This window comes from Neopelma chrysocephalum, unplaced genomic scaffold, assembly GCF_003984885.1.
Source record: "Neopelma chrysocephalum unplaced genomic scaffold, ASM398488v2 Primary Assembly neopelma1_67, whole genome shotgun sequence".
Classification (NCBI taxonomy): domain Eukaryota; kingdom Metazoa; phylum Chordata; class Aves; order Passeriformes; family Pipridae; genus Neopelma; species Neopelma chrysocephalum.
The window spans coordinates 9,182,019-9,203,492 of NW_020897726.1; the positions used below are offsets into that span (position 1 = coordinate 9,182,019).

Sequence of the window (21,474 nt, forward strand, 5' to 3'; positions counted from 1 at the left end):
GCTGCAAGGTCGCTCTCTCTACAGAAATAGCAAAGCTGTAGGGATGACTAAGTGATGTTGGATACAACTTCTGCATCTTTTAATGGTTGTGTGGAGGCCACAGAGGCAGGTTTTATGGTCAGGACCTGGGCATTCCAGTCACTCAGGGAGAACCTCTTGGGCTGTCCAAAGCAAAGTGATTGGAACCCCAAAAATCTTCAGTCAAAGGAAAAAAAGATGACCACAGAAACCTCATTTCTTATTATGGGTAATGTAACTTCCATGAAGGTCCATCTTTTTAAAAGCCTGAATGTCAGTATAACATTAGAGCATGGTTAGAAGTTAAGATTCACTTTGTGCACAAAAAAAGGGGAAATAAACACTTGGAGTTACTGTTTGTGAATGTTTATGCCAGAAGTATTAATTCCTTCACATCAGCTGTCAGAACTTGCTATGCCCTGAAAGTTTATAGCTTTTCAGGCCATGACCATGGATTGATGTAGGATGGAGTCCTTAATTGGCAATGTATATGACTGTGTGAGACACCATGCTCTCCCATCTTTCCAATTAGAATGTGAACTTGGAAAGCAAAAATTTGTTTTTACCTGTTGGGTAACGAACATTTGGATTGTACAGAAAGGAACATACTAATTCACTTTCCATGAGTTTCTGCAAAAAGAACAGCTGTGTATAGACAGGATTATTAAACCAGGCCACTGTTTTTCTAGTTGTGGTTCATAGAGTCCACAAAACACTGTAAACTCATTTTAAGAGATTCACAGAGCACACGAAAAGTGAGCACGAAAAGTGTGTAGGCTTCACTGTTCCATTCAAAAATCTGCAGTTTCACTGAAAAAGTTGAATGAAGTTACAAATGTAAAGGCTGCTGTTTCAGTCTGATTTCTAAGGTTTACTGACATGTCCGTTTATAATCCTCAGTAATGGGACTTGGGTCAAGGGGGTTACGTAGATATGTGGACTCATGGCATCAGTGGAACTATTTGAGACAGAAAATTTGAAGCCGAGATGGAAGAATAAGAGAAGGAATGAAATTACGTAGGACAAACACTGAATGGAGATGGTGGAAATTGGACATCCCTGGCTTGTAATCTGACACAACGAAGCCTGACAGGGTCAGCAATGGAAATGCAGACAGAAATGTGCAGAGTCAGGGTGTATTAAGATTAGGCAGAGAGTCTAACCTTATCCTTTCAGTAAAACATTGCTGCATGAACAACACCAGAAAGAAAGAGAGAAGAGAGAGAAAAACACCTATCTTATTCCAACAGAGATTCTCAGTCCTTCACTGAATTCCTTTCTCCAAATCTGAAACATCTTTATCTTGAAGCCTTGTTTTTCTTTTATTGAATCTTTTTTCACCCTCCATTGCTCTTTCAAGATAATCATCTCTACTCATTACTGAAAAAAAAAACCCTCCTATTTTCACCTCCCCTACAACTTTATGCTTCTGCTTCTCCACTTCTGCTCTGTACCCTCATTTCTTTCATATCCTCTAGATACTGCCTGAAGACAGTGTAATGCTGTAGCTGCTTCCAAGCTGTATCTACGCTAACAGCCAGTACCCCCTGGCTGATGGACCAGCTCCAACAGAGCACATACCTCTACAATTAAGCCTTTTGTTTCTGTTTGAAGAAATCTCTTTCCCTGACATGTATCTGAGCTTACAGACTTACAAATATAACAGCTTTATCACTGCAGTTTCTGAGTATATTGAAAATAGAGCTGTTTTCTAGGTTATGAGATTCACACCTTTGCAGTGACAATGAACAGAGACTTTGCAACATTAAGTTCTAATACAGTTTCTGTAAATAAATAGATCAATCTGTGTATTATTAACATATGGTATGTGATGGTATAGAATGGCTTTTTTTGTGCATAGTATTTCCTGGATCTGAATAGTGCTCTAGCATTTATTCATCCATCAGTTTTTCTCCATTCTTATACAGCCTTTCCAAAATCCTTTAGGATAAAAGTCCTGAGCAACCTGGTCTGATCATAGTGCTGACCTGCTCTGAGCAGAGTTGAACTACAGACCTCTGGAGGTTCCTGCTAACCTGACCTATCCTGTCGTTCTGTGATTTTCTCCCTTAAGAGAGCACAAGATGCAACCAGCAATTGTCCACAGCAATGCTAGCAACACTAGCATTTTTAAAAGCATGGAAGAAAGGAATGGGTGGGTGGGTGAAAAGGGAGAAAATTCTAGTACACCGTAAAGTGAGGTCGAATTCAGACTCCAAAAATTAATGTAAAAATAGATAGCAGGAAAATGGTTGTGGCAGATTATTACAGGGGCATCAAAATGAGCCTATATTGTTGTGAGTCATGAGAGAAAATGCTTTTAGCCAAATACCTGAAGGGAATTAGAATGGTGATTGTTGTGAGACAGTTAAGCTATATATACACAGTATATGCACAAGATAATGAGTTAAAGATGGAAAAAAAAATAAAGTACACTTAATTTTCATTTAGACAGTCCACAGAATATTTGATATTATTTAGTTCAGATTTTTCTTTGGAATAATTTATTAGATATTCTCCCCTTGAGTTTTCTTATTGGTACTGTTGTTCTCCAGGGCAATTAATCTTCTTCAAAGCATGCTGTTAGCCAATGATTTTTAGATCTCTTGCTCTCCCCTCTGTTTAAAATATTATTAAAAGAAACTGACCCAAATAAAGTATTTTGGAAATGAATGAGTGCTAGGGAGTCCCCACGAGGAAAACCTTAGTTTTTACTGACTGAATGCAAATTCAGTTTCTTTTGTCCTGTGTCCTCTATCATTATATGGTTCAGTGGTGGGACCATTCCCATCTGTCATCAGGGCCACATTCTGACCTCAGTAATATTGGTGTAAATCCAGAATAAATCCACCAGTCTCAGTGGAGCTGCTCAGATTTACACAAGGAAACTGAGAGCAGAATCTGGCTATAGGTATTTGTTCTGGAGAGACAGAATAACCATATTTTATTAATATTTCACAGCAGTCTGCAATTGAAAACTGTTGCCTCCCTCCCTTCTTTTTTTTTTTCTTTTTTTTTTTTTTTTGTGGGGGTGGGGAGATTATTGGCTGAATCCTGTCAGGGAAATCCTATAGGCTATTTTTAGCAGTAAGCTCTACTACTGCATTCTGGTATTGCATCAAGCACATGTGCTGTATGACCAGCAGCCACACATCTGAATCACTTGCACATCCTAAACCAATTTAAATGCTTGCTTTAGTCTTTTCATAAGTCAATTAATCCTTCTAGAAATAAATTTTACACTCGTTGGTGCGAATATCTTAGTAATTAAGTTTGGAGCAGATGCTTCTGCCATGTAATACTGATCTGACCTGATTAAACTGATTTTTGATTCAGACAAAATAACCCATGTACAATAAAATTACATTTTTAGTTATATTCTATTTTGGGAAAAATACTTATGCACTAAGACAGGGATGTTTATATTTATGTCAACCAGAGCAGGCATCCTGAATATACAGTTTCAGTGTTTCACTTCAAAATTGGTTGCAACCCTGCTATAGGTAATCAAAAAGTGTCATTATTACACTCAATTCTGTGTAACAATAACATAGTAATATATGCATATTTTATTTGGACTATTCAAATAATTAAAATTAAAAAATGTATTTAAAGAATGGCAGGTAGGAGATACTTTCAACTTTCAGCTAATTTTGTTACCATTTAACAAGTGTTTCCATTCAAATCCATTTGCTATAACTGCCTACTCTGACTAAAAGCTTCTGAAAGTCCTGATGCATGTACATTTATCATCTGAACATCTTCTCTGTTGGTCAGAGGGATGGGAGGAAACGTTTTCTAATCTACTGGTATGATGACCACTGCCAAACTACAATATGGGTAGACAACAGACTGTAGAAGCTAAAACTTTGAGTGCCAAGAAAAGGAAAGCGAGGTATGTGAGCATGCACTTATTTGCGTGCATACTTCCAAACAACTTACAAAACCTCATGATAGAGCAGCAAAGAACTGCAGAGAAAGGAAATTATTAACTACTTTGACAGTGCCAGCAGATATTTTAAGCTGCATTAGTTTATTAGCTCCAGATTTTCACTGGTTGTCCTTTTTTTTTTTAAAGAAAACAAAACAAGAAAGTAAACAAGAATTTATTGCTAATGAGCTATCATGTTTGCTAGGTAATAATTTAGCATAAACTTAGTAATGCTTAGATATTATGTTTGCATTCTCCTTATGCTAAACATAATTGTTGTATTATCATCTTGGCTTAAATAGCAAGATCCCAAAGGATCAGTTCTGAAGTGCATGAGCTAAGAAATATGGCCGCATAAATATTTCTTGAGCTGCATAATTTCTGGCTGGCTTCTAACTGAATTATCTCAGAACCTTAACTTTGAATTGCCCGCAATGTATACAAACTCTTATTCAGTAGAGCTTTTAAAAACTTTATTGATGTTCAATATCCATTCAAGAACTATGCTAAATAAAGGTGGTATTGGGGATGTTGTTGAATCTGGACTTTAATTTTGTGTTTTCTTCACTGGCTGACTTTTCAGCAGCAGGCTAACACAATTTTCCCAGAACTGTGTTGGCATCCCCAGTAGTGGTGGCACATAAGAAAGAGGTTTTGAATGCCAAATATTGCAGCTTGCAGAAATTGTTAATTTAAGTCCCTTTCAACTGTGAGGGGAAGAAAAATCCAAATGTTTCCCAAATGAAAATGGTCCACAGGGGTAAGGAAAATAATTGTTGTTCCAGACATTTTTAAGGGAAATGCAAGCAACAAGTAAATAAAGAAAATAACTGTTCGGTGTTTCAGACTTGGTTTGAAAGCCTTGAAAATTGAATTTAGCTTGAGCCTCTTCAGTAAATCTTCTCTTTGGCTCCCAATACGCAGCTACAGAGCAATGTGATACTGATAGCTGTTTTGTATAAAGCTGTTCTGTCTTTGAATAAATGACCATAGAAAATTCAAAAGGTACCTTGCATTGCAGTCAAACAACAGGATTTGGTCCTAATTGAGTAGTGGGTGGAACTTTTTGTTTAATGAAAAAGGACTCTGGCTGCTACTGTTTCAACTCTCTGAAACTTTCATTTGATATGCTCTGAGATCTGGAATTAATACAGTATTAGTTAAGCAGTGCAAATGCAGTGGCATTGCTATTTCAAAATTTATTTTAAAATTTTAAAAGGTTTTACTGAATTATTTTCCTTCATCATGGCTAGGCTTCGCGAACAGGGTCTTGGTGTGGGCCTTCAGTCGCCTTAGGTTGAATAGGCTTCCATCAGTACGATATCGAATGTAGATACCGTCCTGATCATCGAGGTCTGCCGTGGCCCTTTGGAGCATCATGCTGAAAAAGATTGTGAATAGGGTAGGAGCGAGAACGCAGCCTTGTTTCACACCATTCTTTATTAGAAAGGGCTCAGAAAGTGTGTTGCCATATCTGACTTGGCCATGCTGATCCTCATGAAGTGAGATGATCATTTTAAGGAACTTGGGGGGACAACCTAAACGTTCCAAAATCTGCCAAAGACCTTTTCTGCTCACAGTATCGAAAGCCTTGGTGAGGTCGACAAAGGTTACATAGAGACCTTTGTTCTGTTCCCTACACTTCTCTTGCAGTTGTCTGAGAACAAATATCATGTCTGTGGTGCTCCTGTTGGCTCTGAAGCCACACTGACTTTCAGGTAGAATTTCTTCTGCTATAGTGGGTATTAGTCTGTTCAGGAGTATACTTGCCAAGGTTTTGCCAGCAATGGAGAGCAGAGTAATACCACGGTAATTTGAGCAGTCAGATTCGTGTTATATATAGGTTAACAGATTCAACGAAGCTTACCCACTAGAGAAAAAGAAAACAAGTGATTCAGTAATAACACTGATTTTTTCCTAGCCATAAAAGCTTTAACAAGACACTACCCCATTTCCTTTCTCCTTTACACTTAATTGTATTTATTAATATAATTTCTTGAGAATTCATTTTTGCCTTATTGGAATCACAAGATATGCCTTGTAAACCAAAATTCAGAGTCTCACAAAGGAAAGAGGAATTTGGGTCCAGAGAAGAGCAACAAAGAGAGTAAGTCATATGAGGAGTGGCTGAGGGAGCTGAGGTTGTTTAGCCTAGAGAAAAGGAGGCTCAGGGAGGACCTTATTGCTCTCTACAACTACCTGAAAGGAGGGTGTAGCCAGGTGGGGGTCAGTCTCTTCTCCCAGGCAACCAGCGACGTGACAAGAGGAAATGTTGTCAAACTATGCTAGGAGACAGTCAAGTTGGACATCAGGAAGAATTTCTTCATGGTAAGGGTTGTCAGGCATTGGAACAGGCTGCCCAGGGAGGTGGTGGAGTCACCAACCCTGAAGGTCTTCAAGAAATGATTGGACATGGCACTTAGTGCCATGGTGTAGTTGACAAGGTGGAGATTGGTCAAAGGTTGGACTTGATGATCCTGGAGGTCTTTTCCAGCCTAAACGACTCTGTGATTCTTGATTTTCACCTTGCTCTAATTGTCAAATAAAATCCAGTTTTGCTATGGTATGCATGACAGGGAACAGTATAATTTGCATTTTTTTCACTTATTTCTTATTCTGTTGTCTTTGTGCTGAAGGTGTTGTGTATGACAGTCTGATGCTGAAGCACCAGTGTATGTGTGGGAACTATGCTAATCACCCTGAACATGCTGGAAGAATCCAAAGCATCTGGTCAAGGCTGCAAGAAACTGGGTTGCTAAACAAGTGTGAGGTAATTAAGAGTTAAGACCAGATGCCTGACTTGTTAAAGTAAATGTCAAATTTATTAAATGCTAAATGTGTCTTACTTCTGTAATAAGAGAGTAATTTGTCTTAGGAATCATTTGGTCTTAACTGACAATATTAAATTAATGCATTATAAGAAAGCACACTTCCCAATCAGAAAATAAAGAATTTACACAGAGTCATTTATCCAGACATGGTTATTCCTCACCTTTAGAAGGTAGATAAGCAGTAGTCAAACAGCAATTGCAGTCCTTCCAATAACACAGTTCTTAACTTTTCAAACAGCTAAGGATTTTACGTCTGCAGCATAGAACATTGTTTTTTAACATAGTTTGTATCACTCCATAAGCATATTGCATCTTGTCTAATTTCAGACTTTAAAGTCTGTTTTCATAGCATTTTCATTCACCTGGTATATAACAAGTCCCATTTGAAACCCCAAGACATTCAAGCACAATCTTCTAGGCAATATCAGAGCAAATGTGTAATTTTCTTCTGCTTTGATTTACCTCAAAAATTGCATATTAAAACATGCTTAAATCAAATATGGGCTGTGATGTTCATATATGATTTGGCTTAGTTGAAAATAGCTTTTTCCTACCATTCTCTGCTTCTTGTGAGTTGTGCAGCTCTGTCAACTTTCTGCAGCAGCCTGTGGCATTTGCAGGTGCTTATGGCACTGCAGCACAAGTTAACAAAGTTCAGCACAAATTTGCTTATGTTTTGCAGGATCCCAAAACTTCCAGGGCTCGTATGCATGCGTATGTTTTTACAAACCCAAAGGAACTTGTTCAATATATCCCTTCGAACAGCTACTAGTGACTGTCCCTGAAGACTTTCTGCAGGCAGCCCAGCATACTGGGCAGTGAGATATTGCAAGCACTGTAAATGGATTTGTTGTATACACTCATCTAACTAGATGGCAGCACTCTAACAGGCTAATTCTTTTTTTTTTTAGCTTGGATAATTTTTTCAGTCTTCAGAAAGACTTTCTTTCAGCAAGGCCCTTAAGGCCACGTATCACATGAGTGGTTTCACTGGTGGGATCACATAGTTAAAGAGTAAGTTAAACATGCAGCTTCACTAAAATAAAGCCTAGTTACCTTTTTGACTCCGGACTCCATATTATAAAGAAAAGACAAGAAAGAGAAAATAAGAAAATGCAGTTTCCTACTATGTACTGCTTTCTCCAGTAACAAACAGATATTGATGAATAGCAAATTGTGTAGATCTGCAAAAGGTGAAAAATGGAAAAGTGGTATAGGTTAGACTGAGGTGCATGCGGTCCAAGGGTTTCCTGGAAGATTTAATGTTTCCTCTTGCAATTCTACAAATTTCAATTTCAAAAACTGAAATATAGCCTATTAGGTCTTGCAAAATCCAGTGAGGGGGCAGAGAGGAAATAAGTCACTTCATGTTGAACAGCATTCAGCTAATTTTGACTCCAATTGTGTGCTTTGAAATAAGGTTGGAATGTGAAATGAGCTGTCAAAACGGAAACTGATGATAAAACTGAGGAATCTCAGTGTGAAGCTGGTTTGCAGATCTGGTGTTTATTTAGATCCTCTTATGTAGCTGAAGACAAGATCACATTTGGTGATGCAATCTGTCCTTTGCTTCACTGAATTATCTAGCACTTGCCTGACATCAAACAAGTGCTTAAAACTGCTCACTTTCCAAAATAAGGAAGGCTACAGTGATATACTTAATTGGTGCTCTGGTTCTTCAGGAAAGTCATTCAGCTGAATAGATAACTCATGTCACTAAAGGAGAGGTTATTTCATTATCCAAAATATAAAAGGCCACCATTAGGCTGCATTCCAGAATATACCACACTGAGGATGCACAGTCAAAGCATCATGGGCAACTGCACTGTCTCTTCTGCTGAATTCTGAATGCCCCCTCATGGACATTAGTATTTCTTAATACAATTTCTCACTATAATTTCCCACGGTTTTTGTCAGAAGGAGGGGGGAGATCACTGCTCAGGTTTTGCCACGTGCACTGCCTCATACACTAAGTCTAAAGAGCAGCTTAAGAACAGAAACGTGCAACAACCGCCTACGAAATCCTCTGCAGTAACTGTGAACCTTCTTTTTTGCTCTCTAACTAAAACAGTAGTCCCTCAGGAGGGCTGCAGCCCCACTCTTTCTCTGCTGAGGAGTTTTAGGATCAAAGATACTTCAGTCAGAGGTAGCTCAGATCTTGTTACTTTGCAGTGTGTGTATCCTTATGCACAGGCTTGTGCCAGGGGGCCCTCCCTATTTTCTTAATTTAACAAGAAACCCTAACGAAAATGAACAACCTGTATCTATACAATCTTTGTTATCTATAGCAGGGAGCTATATGTGCTTCCTAAGTCACGTGGTGTGGATTAACTCCTCTCACACAGCTAAGGTCTTTGGCCAAGTATACACAGAACTGTCGTCCCTAACTGGGTATAGGATGATGAAAGTCATATATACTAGGCTGACACCATGCTTGCTGCAGTTCATAGATTAATTTAGGTAGATTAATCTAAGCTTAATCAATTATCTTTATATATTACCTATATATATTTACCCCATTGTATTTTTAAAATATAACTTGATAAAATCATAACAAGGTTTGAATGGGGTACTCGAAGCTGTGTCTTTGCTAAGAAATAAAATGTGCCTGAGACTGTTCTCCACTCCTGCAGCCAACTGGCCCATGTTCGAACTACCAGGAATGCTTCCTGGCCCATGCCAGTGACCAAATCATGTCTGGGAGTTGTTTGGGAGAGTGCTAGCTGCTGCTCAGCCAAAACGGTGTGAAGGACCACTTTAGCAATTTAATAATACAGATGATTGTGCTTCTCTGCCTGGGAATGTTTCCTGGCACTGCTTAGTTTACTGCTGCAGACACAGCCAAAGAGGACTTGCTTCTGCAGACTGTATTTTGTCCTTCTAGCCATGAACTCTAGTTATTCAAACAGTTTAGAGATCTTCCTAAATCTTGAAAACTAGTATAGCCTTCAGATTATTTTTTTAATCATATCACTTTTCCAAACAGATAGATTAATGCCCCCATCAGCTTCCTCAAGACAAGGGAGAAACACATTCACACCATGGCCTGCCCTTGAGAGCCAGATTTGAAACACCAGTCCCCGACTGAGTCCAAGGCAGGAGAATGAAGTATGCACACCCCCCCACACACACACACACATAGGGAACTTTTTATAGCCCTGGTATATACATATTGGAAAAATAAAATTCAGACACAATATTTTTGCATTAGTTTAAAAGCTTTGTGTATATTTACTGAAATGCTTGTTCGGTGTTTGTTAAAAGCTGACAAATATAGAACAGACAGTTATCAAATGCAGACCAGGGCAGCTAAAAGATTCAAAGATTGCCATAAAAACATCCATTATCTTTTTTTTTGCAATTTTCCCTTGGTAAAGAGCAATGCCTAGGCGCTCTACCTTTGGGACAAAAAAAGGACTGAATTATGTTTTGGTAGTGGTGTCTACTTTCCACTTGTTCTAGGAGAGGAAGTATTTACATAACTCCTTTGGGGCCATAATTTATGCACACATGACTGACATTAGGCTACAGAGATCAGCACAGTTCTAGAAAAGAAAAGAAGAATGTAGACATGGTCCCACTTTGTGCCCCCACCTCTACTTCCTGTGGTCCAGCAACATATTTCTTTGCAGCTTGGAATTTGATCTGAATTTTTGTAGTTTTTTGGATTCGAGAGACATCTTACACCTCCTGCTGTCCACATCTTATGGACCAAAGGGGAGAGAAGGAAAGAATTTAAAGTTGAGTCTGCCAGATCACATAGACTGAAATATATGAAAAAATTCTACCCTTTGAACCTCAATTTACCACTGAAGATTAAATAATACAGGAAAAGTTATTCTGTTTTTAAGACCAAAAATCTTTAGAGTGTTTAACATAGTCAGGTTAGGCACTGGAGGACCAAAACACATGAAGAGATAAATGCATCTCTATGTGGGTGCATGAGTGTCAGAGCTATAATTGCAATTCCCACATGATGGTGAGAGAATAAGTAATGTGGGTATAGTGACTGGCAAAAGGCATGCTATCTGTCAGTATTTTTTAAAAAAAGAGAATTTAACAACTATAAGAAATCTTAGAAAGGCAGGAAAAAATCTGAAGACCTTGTTTACAAACTTGATACCCTAAGGGAATTTCCATACAAATAGCTGCAGTATAGGCAATGGACACATTACTCTGAGAAGACCCTGGTGAGAAATATTCCTTAATCTATGTAAACAATTCCTGATAGTTTAGCAGAGAGAAACAGGCAGCATCACCTTTGTCTTTTTGAATCTCTGTCTGTGCATGAGTTTAGTCTGCTGAAAGTCTAACCAAAATCTTCAGATTAATAGAGGGTACCTGTGCGAAATGTTAAATATCTATTTTAAACAGAGGACCAGACAAGACAGTTCTCTTTGACCTTAAATTCTGTGAAAGATGAAAGCATTTTCCTCTTGTGGGGAGAATAACTTTCGAGTACTAGACTGATTTTTTTAAGCACTCAGGTGCAAGTATTTTGCTCTCCTGAGATGCATAAATGTCTCTGTTGATGAGGGAACTGCATATGTTAGAGGACAAAGCCAACACACAAATTCTCATGCATATTAGAAAAGGATGACTTGCCTTCTACTTAAGATGTAGTAGATGGGTGGATGTAGTGTTCAAATTCCTCTGAATGAAACAGATACTGTTCATATGTTCTCCTATGCTATTTCTCCTTTTTTATTGGCTTTATGCCAATTTTCTGCTACATTTCATGGTTTTGCTACTCCCATGGTCAATGAAAATTAAGAAAGACACTTCAAAATAAAAAAAAGATGTGGCTAAAAGTGTATGTGTAAAGTTATACAAAAGCATATGTTCTGTTGTCTGATAACTCATGCTAGTGAGAGCCAGAAACTATCACTTTGCATAACTGAAATTACATGACTCCAGACTCTGGCAACAGACTTAGGACATATGCTTGTGTAGATCTGCTAAATGCTGACATCATTATGTGAGAAGGGCTATTCTTAGAAATTATTACAGATCATTTTTATGGCAATTTTTTTCCTCTGTGTAGAGCCTTAGATAGCTGGGATTTTAGCTTTCATTAAAATGACTTGACAAGCAGAGATACTGCAAGGATGGAACGAAAGGAACATTAAATGAGAAGATGGAAATGCAGAAACAGCACAGACATGTGCACTGTTTACCCTTCCCTCTTCTCCTGACATCTATGGTGTAAATGTACTTGTTGATGCCGAAGGTTAGAGCTCGAGAAGCCATGGAGAAAGAGCAGGTCTGGGCTCTGCCTGCCCTGACAGCTCAGCTGATGGCTGCACTCCAAGGACCTCACTGTTGAGAGCTGCCTGGAGTGGACTGTCCTATTTGGTGTTACTTGATTTCTGCACCAAACCTGCTTCTGCACAACCTATTTCTGCCCTAGAGAACTTGGCTGGTGATATTGGGTAGTAGATAGGTTGTTGGCAAAACATTTTGGGAGACCACTTCCAGACCAAATATGACAGATCACCCCATTGTAAGAATAGTGGCTAGCTGTGGGCCTTTTTATAGTTAAAGGAATATGGCATTTTAAGACCCCCCCAAAAAGGCCAGACAATTAACTCTTAAACATCTCTGAGAGTTCTTGCATAACTTGTAGAAAATATACAACCAGAATGAGTATTTTGCTCAAGGTTCTTTGATGGCACCTTCATAAAATTCCTCCTTACTTTTCTGATACATTTATTTTATCTGTCCTGAAGTCAGTCTCCCTTCCCAGTTTTCCTGTGGAGAATTGTGTATATAGATTTTGAAGCAACTTGTTAGAAACACAGACCTTAATGAGAATGGATGAAGGAATAAATGTTACCAGTCACCTCACTTGTGAAGAAAAATATTTTATCTGACCCAGAAGAACCATTACAGAGTTTACTGACTCCGTGAAGTCACATAATGTGCTGATTTTGATTGTGCAACTCTGTGTTAAAAGGATATGAGTGCACTGCTACAAATTCTCATGTGAGACTGGGAGAGGCTTGAAGAAATTAGAGATGAAAAAGGGTTTATTAAGTCATTTAGTTCTTGGATCATTCCCTAAAATGTTCTTTCCACTGCTGTATCTAGTCAAGTTTTAAACACTGCAAGAAATAGGGCTTCCACCATTTCCCTGAGGGGGAGCTTGTTCCACAGTCATCTATCTCTAACTCTTAGGATATTTTTCCTGATTAGTCATAAAAAATTGCCACTGCTTAACTCAATATAAATTGTGCACGGTTATTCTGACCCCCCCACTCCCCAGGCAGCTCCTTTCTTCTGTAGTACACATTTTCAATTTATAATATTGCTTTCTTCTCTTAATGCAGAGGTTGGTGCTTTCCAATGTATACGACAAGGTGTTGGATACAGTAAGAATTGTGACTTAACCTCTAATAAAACTAGAATTAATAGGCATTTCTGTAACATGTTAATCAGTCTACTTGAAAATAGGGTGGTCTAGTTAGATAACTTCTATACTTGTTTATCTGTAGACCTTGATAGTTGGACAGATCCACAGTCTAAGCTGTGAGAGGTTTTGCCCTAGGTGTTCATAAGGACCAGATCTGCAAACAGGGTCCAAGACCTTAAAAAAAAGCCGTTTTCTCTCCACTTTATCCAATATCAACAGGAAAGTTGATCTTGGGAGCAGAACTTTGTTGACAGTGCTGTTTGTTATACCCAATCCCAAACAAAATCTAATTCGTGTTGCTGTGTTTGCAAAAGCTGTGCAGCACTAGCACAAACAGAGAAATAAATATGACAAGCTGTAACTCTAAATACATACAAGGAATGGATTTGTTGAAAGTGTTAGTTTTATCTTTTCCTCGCTATCTTCGTTCCTTCCTAAACTCATTATATTTCAACGGATTTGTAGAGAGACATCCCAGATTTTTTAACATTGATTTACATGGGGTGAGTACAGGCTGGAGAAACAGTTAAAGAGACAAACTTCACTTACAAAAATGTAAGGAAGCAAGTGAGTCAGCATGTGTAACAGCAAAAATGATCCTGGGATATTAATCATACATTAAAAACTTAAAAATATACAGAAATATTTTATTAAAGCATTCTTCTCCTTGTCTCTCCTCGCTATGATCATATTCCTCCTAGCAGCATAAATCACAAGCACTAGTAATAATGCAAAAAACATTAATTCTCATTCCAAACACATCTGCAGCTTACAGGTGTGAATAATTTTTCGCTCTCTAAATTAGATATTTTCCTAGACAGATTTCTTACTTAAGAAATATTTTACCTTTTGGTTTGTATCTCTTAATGTATTACGTAGAAAAAAGGCAGAATCTTTTCTTTTCTTTTTCTTGTATGTGAAACCTTGTATTAGGTTAACTCTACTAAGTGAGGTATTTTGTGATAAAGCACACACACATTTGTTTTTCATATAGCATTACTTTAATAAACAAATCAGTGTCACATTCCTGCATGACGCAATTTCAACCCATTATTAATCATACTAAATGTTATTTTGGACCTTTACTTTTTTTTTTTCCCTCTTCTCCCTAAATATTGTCAGTGGAATATTGTAGGCCTCTGCTGTTTTCTTTCAGCGAATTCGAGGTCGAAAAGCCAGTCTGGAAGAAATACAGCTGGTTCATTCTGAACATCATTCACTGCTGTATGGCACCAGTCCCCTGAACAGACAGAAGCTGGACCCCAGGAAACTCCTAGGTCTGTACAGGCCTCTATTCTACCGAGAACAGCACATTCCAGCACTGTCATTAGTCATAGCTGGTGTCAGTTTAAAACACTTGGCAAGCAGTGTGACAAAAATTCACTTTTTCCAAATGCATTGCTATGTGGAAGGAGAATGTTACAATGGAAGCCAAATACAGTTTAGCAAAATGCACGGGTTGGAAAGCAGCGATAGAAGGTTTTCCTCATTTGCTTCAAAAATCATCAGTGTTAACCGTTTACTGTAATTTTTTCTCCATTGGAGGTCAATGGCAATTTTGAATTCTATCTCCTTGTGTTCTCTGATTTGAAACCAGTAATTTAAGATACACTTGCTTGTCAGAATTGCTTGTTTGCTGTTCTCATTTGCTTTATTTCAATTATTTCAGCCATGCTGATCGCAGATAGCATGCCTAAGTTTTGCTAATAAGTGAACTTTAATGCCTTCCCATTACGCAGGATATGATATTCTGAATAATGGGAGGAGAAAACAGATTAAAATATTAAATGCCACTATGGGTGTACAGATTAGCAGAAAACCAACAGGTTTCTCAGGCCAAATATCTTCATGCATAGCCAATGCTCAGTGCCTTTTATAATATAAAAGTAGGATTAAATTGAGCTCTGCCATGAGTGTAGCATGAAGCAGATCTATTTGTCAGAAACATACAAAAAAATAGTGCAGTTTGGAACTAATCTGTGAGTGAAATCCTGCCCTTTATATCCCAGCACACTGGATGCAACATTCTAATTCTCAGTTATTTTTATAACTCTTTCTACGATCTGGAGCTTTTCCTAAATGTAATGAAATCCAACCCAAACAAAAATAACACTAGCCAACCGAAGAAATTGCTGCCACAATTCTAGTAATACATAGTAATTATCTTGCTTCGGAAACTAATGCTAAGTGTTTCTTCTGTAAGGCAGACTGTTGTTTCAGTAAGTCATAAGAGTAGATAAGAAAAATTTCTTGATCACAATGTTATATATGTACATCTTCTTAGCCAAGGCAACATCAAAACTGAAAACTATTTACAGTATAATAGGTTCTGAGGAGCCTGAATTTCTAAGGTAGGAAATCCTCCTTTAAAAGAAAAGAAAAAAGGTGTTTCCAAGAAAAAGCTCTAAATTCCTGCAAAATTAAAATTTGGAAACATTTTGATTTGATTTGATTTGACCAATATTGTCAAAATGTTCTTTTTGATACAGTAAAGCATTTAATTTAATTTTTTTTGTTTGCTTAATTTAATTTTATTTTCCACATTATTTAATATAACATACATTGATATAAAATATTGTTCCAATTTTGGATCTCAGGGGTTGACCAGCATCTGGGATGCAGTGTGCAGTTGCAGATACAAGGTGAAAAAAGGAATGGACCCAGGTACCCTAACTGTGTTTCTGCTGCTGTACAGAGAATGCAGAAAGCTTTGTTTCCCCTATCTCAGAAACACATATCTTCACCCACAGTTCTCTCCTTGACACTCTTTTCCTTTTTTATTAGACATTTAGTCCAAAACATTTATTCTCTAAATTTATATCAAGATCACAGTCTTAGAATATATTCTGAGTGTATCCTTGTCTCAATGCCCTTTTCTGTCTCTGTTTCTAGGATGTTTTCTTGCTGCATCTCACATGGCCATTTACCAAGACAACAGTCAATAAAACACTCTTCCCACATGCTTTTGTATGTGCCTGTTTTTTGGCTGGAAGCTCTAATCATTTGGGCTTCCAGACTCTTGGATAAAGGAACTTAATTGCCTCTTACATTTTTCCAAAATGCAGTGTGACTGTTCCACCTTTTGCTGTCCCCAGTTCAGTGTGGTTGAAGCAAGCCAATCCTGACATTAAAATTAACACTGTGTTATAGTACAGAAATTCATGTGTACCAAACGAGAAAAATCTAAAGAAAATGCTTCTCTTAAAAAATGTTGTCAATAACAACATCGTCTCAGAAAATATTTCTATCTCAATGAAAGTGTATTTTGTTTTCTAACAAACTGCCATCATATAATGACTTTGCATCCTATTGGAAAGGAGGACCTAATCATTCCTTTCCTTACTCCTCTACCCATTCAGAAAGACAGAGGCATCACTTTTCTCCATTCACGCTCCAGAAAAGAGTTTGTTCCCAAAGAGTACATCTGCTTTGTCTGAAGTTCTTTTTCTTCTTTTTTTTTTTTCTTTTTCCTAACAAGCATCTTCTGTATCTTTCAAACAGAAAAGACACACTTGAAGGAATGAAATTTAACTACAACTACAGCTATAAATGTGCTACTTGTCAGTAAATGCCTACTTCAGTGTCCTTGTTCAAGAAAAAAAACCCCTGTTCTGGAAGATGGCATAACAAAATGACTGCAAACTACTGATATCAGTGAGAATTATGCACACAGTTATTGTTCACCTATTCCTACTGGTTTACAAGTATAAACTTGCTTGAACTCTTGGTTTTATTTTCCCTGCATCAGGGCCTACAAATGCATCTGTTCCAACCGATCACTTCAACTTCTAAACTATTGTGTTGTTAAGCTTTTGACTGATGGATTTTAGTGTGTTATGTTAAACAACATGTTATGTTGCACTAAGATTGTCTTGACACGAGGGAAACTAATATGCAGACTAAGTGTCACATCACATTATGGTTTCATGTGACAGAATACAATCTTACAAATCTCTTTGACTAAGTCAAGGGCAGAACAGTAAACAGTTCTTACAAATTTGCTTCCTTTTTCCTTCTCCAACTGTCATTAAGCAAGTGTTACTAAAAGTCAAGTTTCCAATGATTAAAAATTTGTAAAAGAGAGAAATATACTGTCAACACATTCCTGACAGTGAGTCAGTATTTAGAGTATAACTAAAATATGCATACAGAAAGCATCCATGCAATTGCAATTTCAAGTTAGTGAAGAAATAAACACTTAACAGAAAAGGTTTCGTTCTTGAGGGATGATACTGAGAATAATCAGGTTAAAAGTGACCACACTTTTTAATTTATTTTTTTGAAAGTGAGTTTTTGCCCATCACTTTTCCTGTTCATCAGACTCTTGGTCCCCAGCTGTCAACATCCTAGGCAGCTTCCTTGACTTCTGTAGGAACCTGACCTCAGTTAGTTATGGGTGCCTCAGCACCTAATTTGACAAACCAGCTTCTCCTGCCTTTGTGCATTGATATTTAACAATACAAATCTTGGATCATTTCTAGCTCTATCAGTAAATTGTTGTACTGAATCTCAAGCGATTTGCTGGTGACTACAAACTCTGCCCTAGTGCAAAGCCAAAAACGTTTGGTTATTTAAAATTTGTCTTCTACCTGACTTGAAGCAAACCAATATCTTCTGGGACATCAACTTCAAACATCATGGGAGATTCTCATTTCAATTCATTTTCAGATTTTTGCTCTGATTTTAATTTCTGGCGGAGTGTTTTGAGCTCTTTCCTTTTTGTGAGGCTATCTAAGTGATGGTCTCACTTTCTCTTAGTACAACCTTTCCCCATTGTTCTTTTCATGAAATCTCAACATTTTTCTTGTTCTGCAGAGTCTGTTAACTGCTTTTTTTTTAATATCATGCAATAAGAAGTGAGTATCCTGGAAAGTTTCTTGATACACTGAAATGGCTTACATGCTTGTTTCCTCCTGTTTTAGTACTACCATTTGATTGATTTTAGAGTTCCTCCTAACCATCTGCTTTTCTGCTTTTACTTTGTGTTTGTTGTTTTTAATAGTGTTTACCATGCACAATGTGCCCATCTGCAGGGAGGTAAATGAGAATTCATCTGTTGTCTCCTATGTCTCAACTCTGCAATGGAATTTAAGAAAAAATGTCTAGTCATTCAATAATCTAAAAATCCCTTCTGTTATCTCAAATTACATCTTATGATTCCATTAATGTCTCCTGGCACTTTAACAGCACTAATTTTTTAGTTACCTGATCAAGACTTTTTCATCTTCCCCACAGTAAAAAGTGAAAAATTGATCCCTGGACCTGCTTAGCAAGAGTTCTGGAAACTCCAGTCTGTACCTCTACTCTGGCAATCTCCTGCAGCCAACATTTCCTTGCTTGTCTGGGGCCATCAGGACTCACAGTATGAGAATACTCTGTATAGCTGCTGCACCTGCATTTCCCCTGGTAGCTCCACAGGAGGTTTTGTTTGTCTTCTCTGGCACGCTGTGCAAACTGATCAAAGACCTCAAGTTGGTTAAAAGTGCATCTTGGATTTTACTCAAAGTGTAAAGCACTTTTTTAGTCTCAGACCTTGCAGTCTGGTCTCTTGTACTTCAAAGATGATGGCTGATAATTGTCTTTATGCATTTCGTTGGCACCTGCTAAACATGAGTAACTGCAGTGTTTGTCCCTTCCATAACAATTGGTGGCTCCTCTAGGTTAACTCAAGTGATTCGCTATCTAATGTTTCCTCCAGATGGCAAAGTTACAAAGCCAGTTCTGTGATATGGCAGGGAAAAAGCTTATGTTCTCTTCCATGGCTTCCTTAGGATCAGATGTCATATTGGGATAGGAATTGCACCAAATCCTGAGATCCTTACCCGGTTTTCATATTGTCCTTATCAAGATAAACAGTGAGTTTAGTAGTACAAAAAACCAAAACAAACCAAAAAATGCAAAAAACCCCCAAGAATGAATAAAGAGTATAAATATTAAGATAAACCCTATATTAGCTAATATAGAGAGTAGAACTAGCTAGAAATTAGATTCTAGAGCTTATTAAGTTTTTGTTCCCTTTAGTATAATGTATTTACTGAATAATACTAAAACAATATATATATTCATTGATGGTATGTAAATGAAGAAAATAGCATTTTTACATAGATAGGAAGACTAAGACTGCAATTTTCAAAGGAAAAGCTTTTTCAGAGAGACAAATTTAAGAAATGAACAGTTTCATTTAAGTTTAATGAGAGTTCCCTCTGTTGTCAGTGAAAAGAAACAGGTATTTCTCAAGTATAATTCATCCCATCAGTCATCTAGCCTGGGTGGAGGTGCCTGCCTCACTCCACCAGCTGGAGAAGAAGCTAAGTTGACTAGCTTATCAGCTTATCATGCTTATCAGCTACAGATATCAGGATGATTAGTCACCCTAGTTCAGAGTGACTTTCTGTGGAGATTTGATCATTACATTCCTTTAAAAATACTGCTTTCCAATGCTAAGATTTGTCACTGTTGCATAACAGTACCTTAACTTTCCCATGGCTGATTTGATTTCTAAGTACTGTGATTATTTTTATACTAATATATGGCATTTTCATAGTGTAATAATGAAATCTGAATTACTGTAAAGAGTAAGGAAATACTGTTTGAGTATTTAAATGTCATTTTGATAAATCATGCTTATTGTTTCTTTTTTCTTTAATATATAGGAAATGTGTCTCAAAAACTATTTTCCTTGTTGCCTTGTGGGGGACTTGGGGTAAGTATATGTTTGGTTTTTTTTGCAAGAGGGACAGCACACAACATATGTGTTCATTCATTAATACTTTAGAACTACTGCATTATCAGTTCAAAGTCTTCAGAAGCTGATAAAAAATGCAGAGATGAAACCTGACCCATTATTGCACTATTTTTTCAAAAACACAGAAGACAGTACATTACAATAAGCATATGGAACAGTTAGACAGGAACACATTTTGTGTAAATGCACCCATTCCTTAGTTGTGCCACTTTGGGATTTTTTACGTGAGCTCTATTCTTGAGGAAAGTAACATGGGTGCAATTTTTATAGCATAATGAGCTTTGGAGAAGCTGTTTTGTGTACTGTTGAAAAGTAAATATAGTTCCACATTTCTCTGAAAGGACAAAAAAATTACCAAAACTAACATTTAGCATGAAAAGGGCTCACTAGCTGCTAGCTAGTAACTTCGGTATTATTAAAGTTACAAATTACACGAGCACTTTTATGTCCTGTTTTGAAATGAATTAAACCTGAAATACAAGCTTGCAAGTATTAGGACACAGTAGACAAAAATCTCCAGACAAAAATATGTTGCAACATTAGGTAAAAGAATGAAGCTAAGTTATTGAAAAACGTAGAATTTCTACTGATGTTGGTATCATGCTCCTATTAAATTCTAGTGAAGATAATGCCAGGGAGAAATAATTTTTCACATACATGGGTTTTTCACACAAAAGCATTCTATGATTTTGGTCCAACTGGGTCCATTATTTACTGATGTCATCAATATGAAAATGAAACTATCATAATTCTAGATATCAATGGGCTGTCTGGATGAGATTCCCTTCCACTGTTTCTGAGTGAATTCTCTCAGTATGTCTCTGAGTATCTGAGCGGAGATAAAGCCATAATCTCTGGAGGTCAACTTTCAATGCAACTTTCTACAGTTTTATTTACTTCTATTTTTCACAATTCCATACCATACTAGTATGTTTATACAGGGGGGTTTTATGATGAGATACCTGAGAGAAAAAAATACTCATTTTGTAAGGTTTTAACACACACACACACAAAATTTAAAAAAAGGCATTTTACCTTTCAGTATTTAGTAATTTTTGAGGATTTATCCACTATGACTTAAAAGAATCAGGAAGTGGTAATCGTTCCAGCTCCTCCACTGTAGGCCTAGCTTGCTGAAGATTCTGCCTAAAATTTGGAAGTAGTAACTTGCTAATTTGGAAACCTGGGTATCATTTCTGTACATGATTCAGCTAACATTACATATTGACATGTAGACATGTGTGTCCACATGCACCTCTGTAAACTTCTGTGTGCACATATTCACACATGCACGCATATATGCACATATTGGTGTCCAAAAAAAGTAATTTTTCATACTGTTGTTGCAGAGAAAATTGAACAAGAAATGAATAAAGTTAAGAAAGGATGTTCAAGCTTCTGAGTACAAAAATTTCTTGAAAAAATCTATTTGAGGGCCTTGTATAGTAAATAGGACTATGGCACTCTTTGAAAATTAAAGGGTAAGAGTTTTCTGTGAAACAAGTTATTGTGGTATTAAAAAATTGTGACTAGAGAT

General features: G+C 37.2%; 1 protein-coding gene across 14 annotated transcripts in view; it reads left to right on the forward strand.

The window, feature by feature from the left end:
- Window positions 1–21,474, forward strand: part of HDAC9 (histone deacetylase 9) — a 462,804-nt gene that overhangs the window by 313,878 nt on the left and 127,452 nt on the right. For all 14 annotated transcript variants that reach the window (XR_003534444.1, XM_027684600.1, XM_027684601.1 and 11 more), the window contains 3 exons: window positions 6,586–6,719; window positions 14,349–14,469; window positions 19,846–19,895. Coding sequence is in view for 13 of the 14 variants with exons in the window: in XM_027684600.1 (XP_027540401.1) it covers window positions 6,586–6,719; window positions 14,349–14,469; window positions 19,846–19,895 (305 nt within the window). In the remaining variant the exon portion in view is untranslated. The remainder of the gene's footprint in view (window positions 1–6,585; window positions 6,720–14,348; window positions 14,470–19,845; window positions 19,896–21,474) is intronic.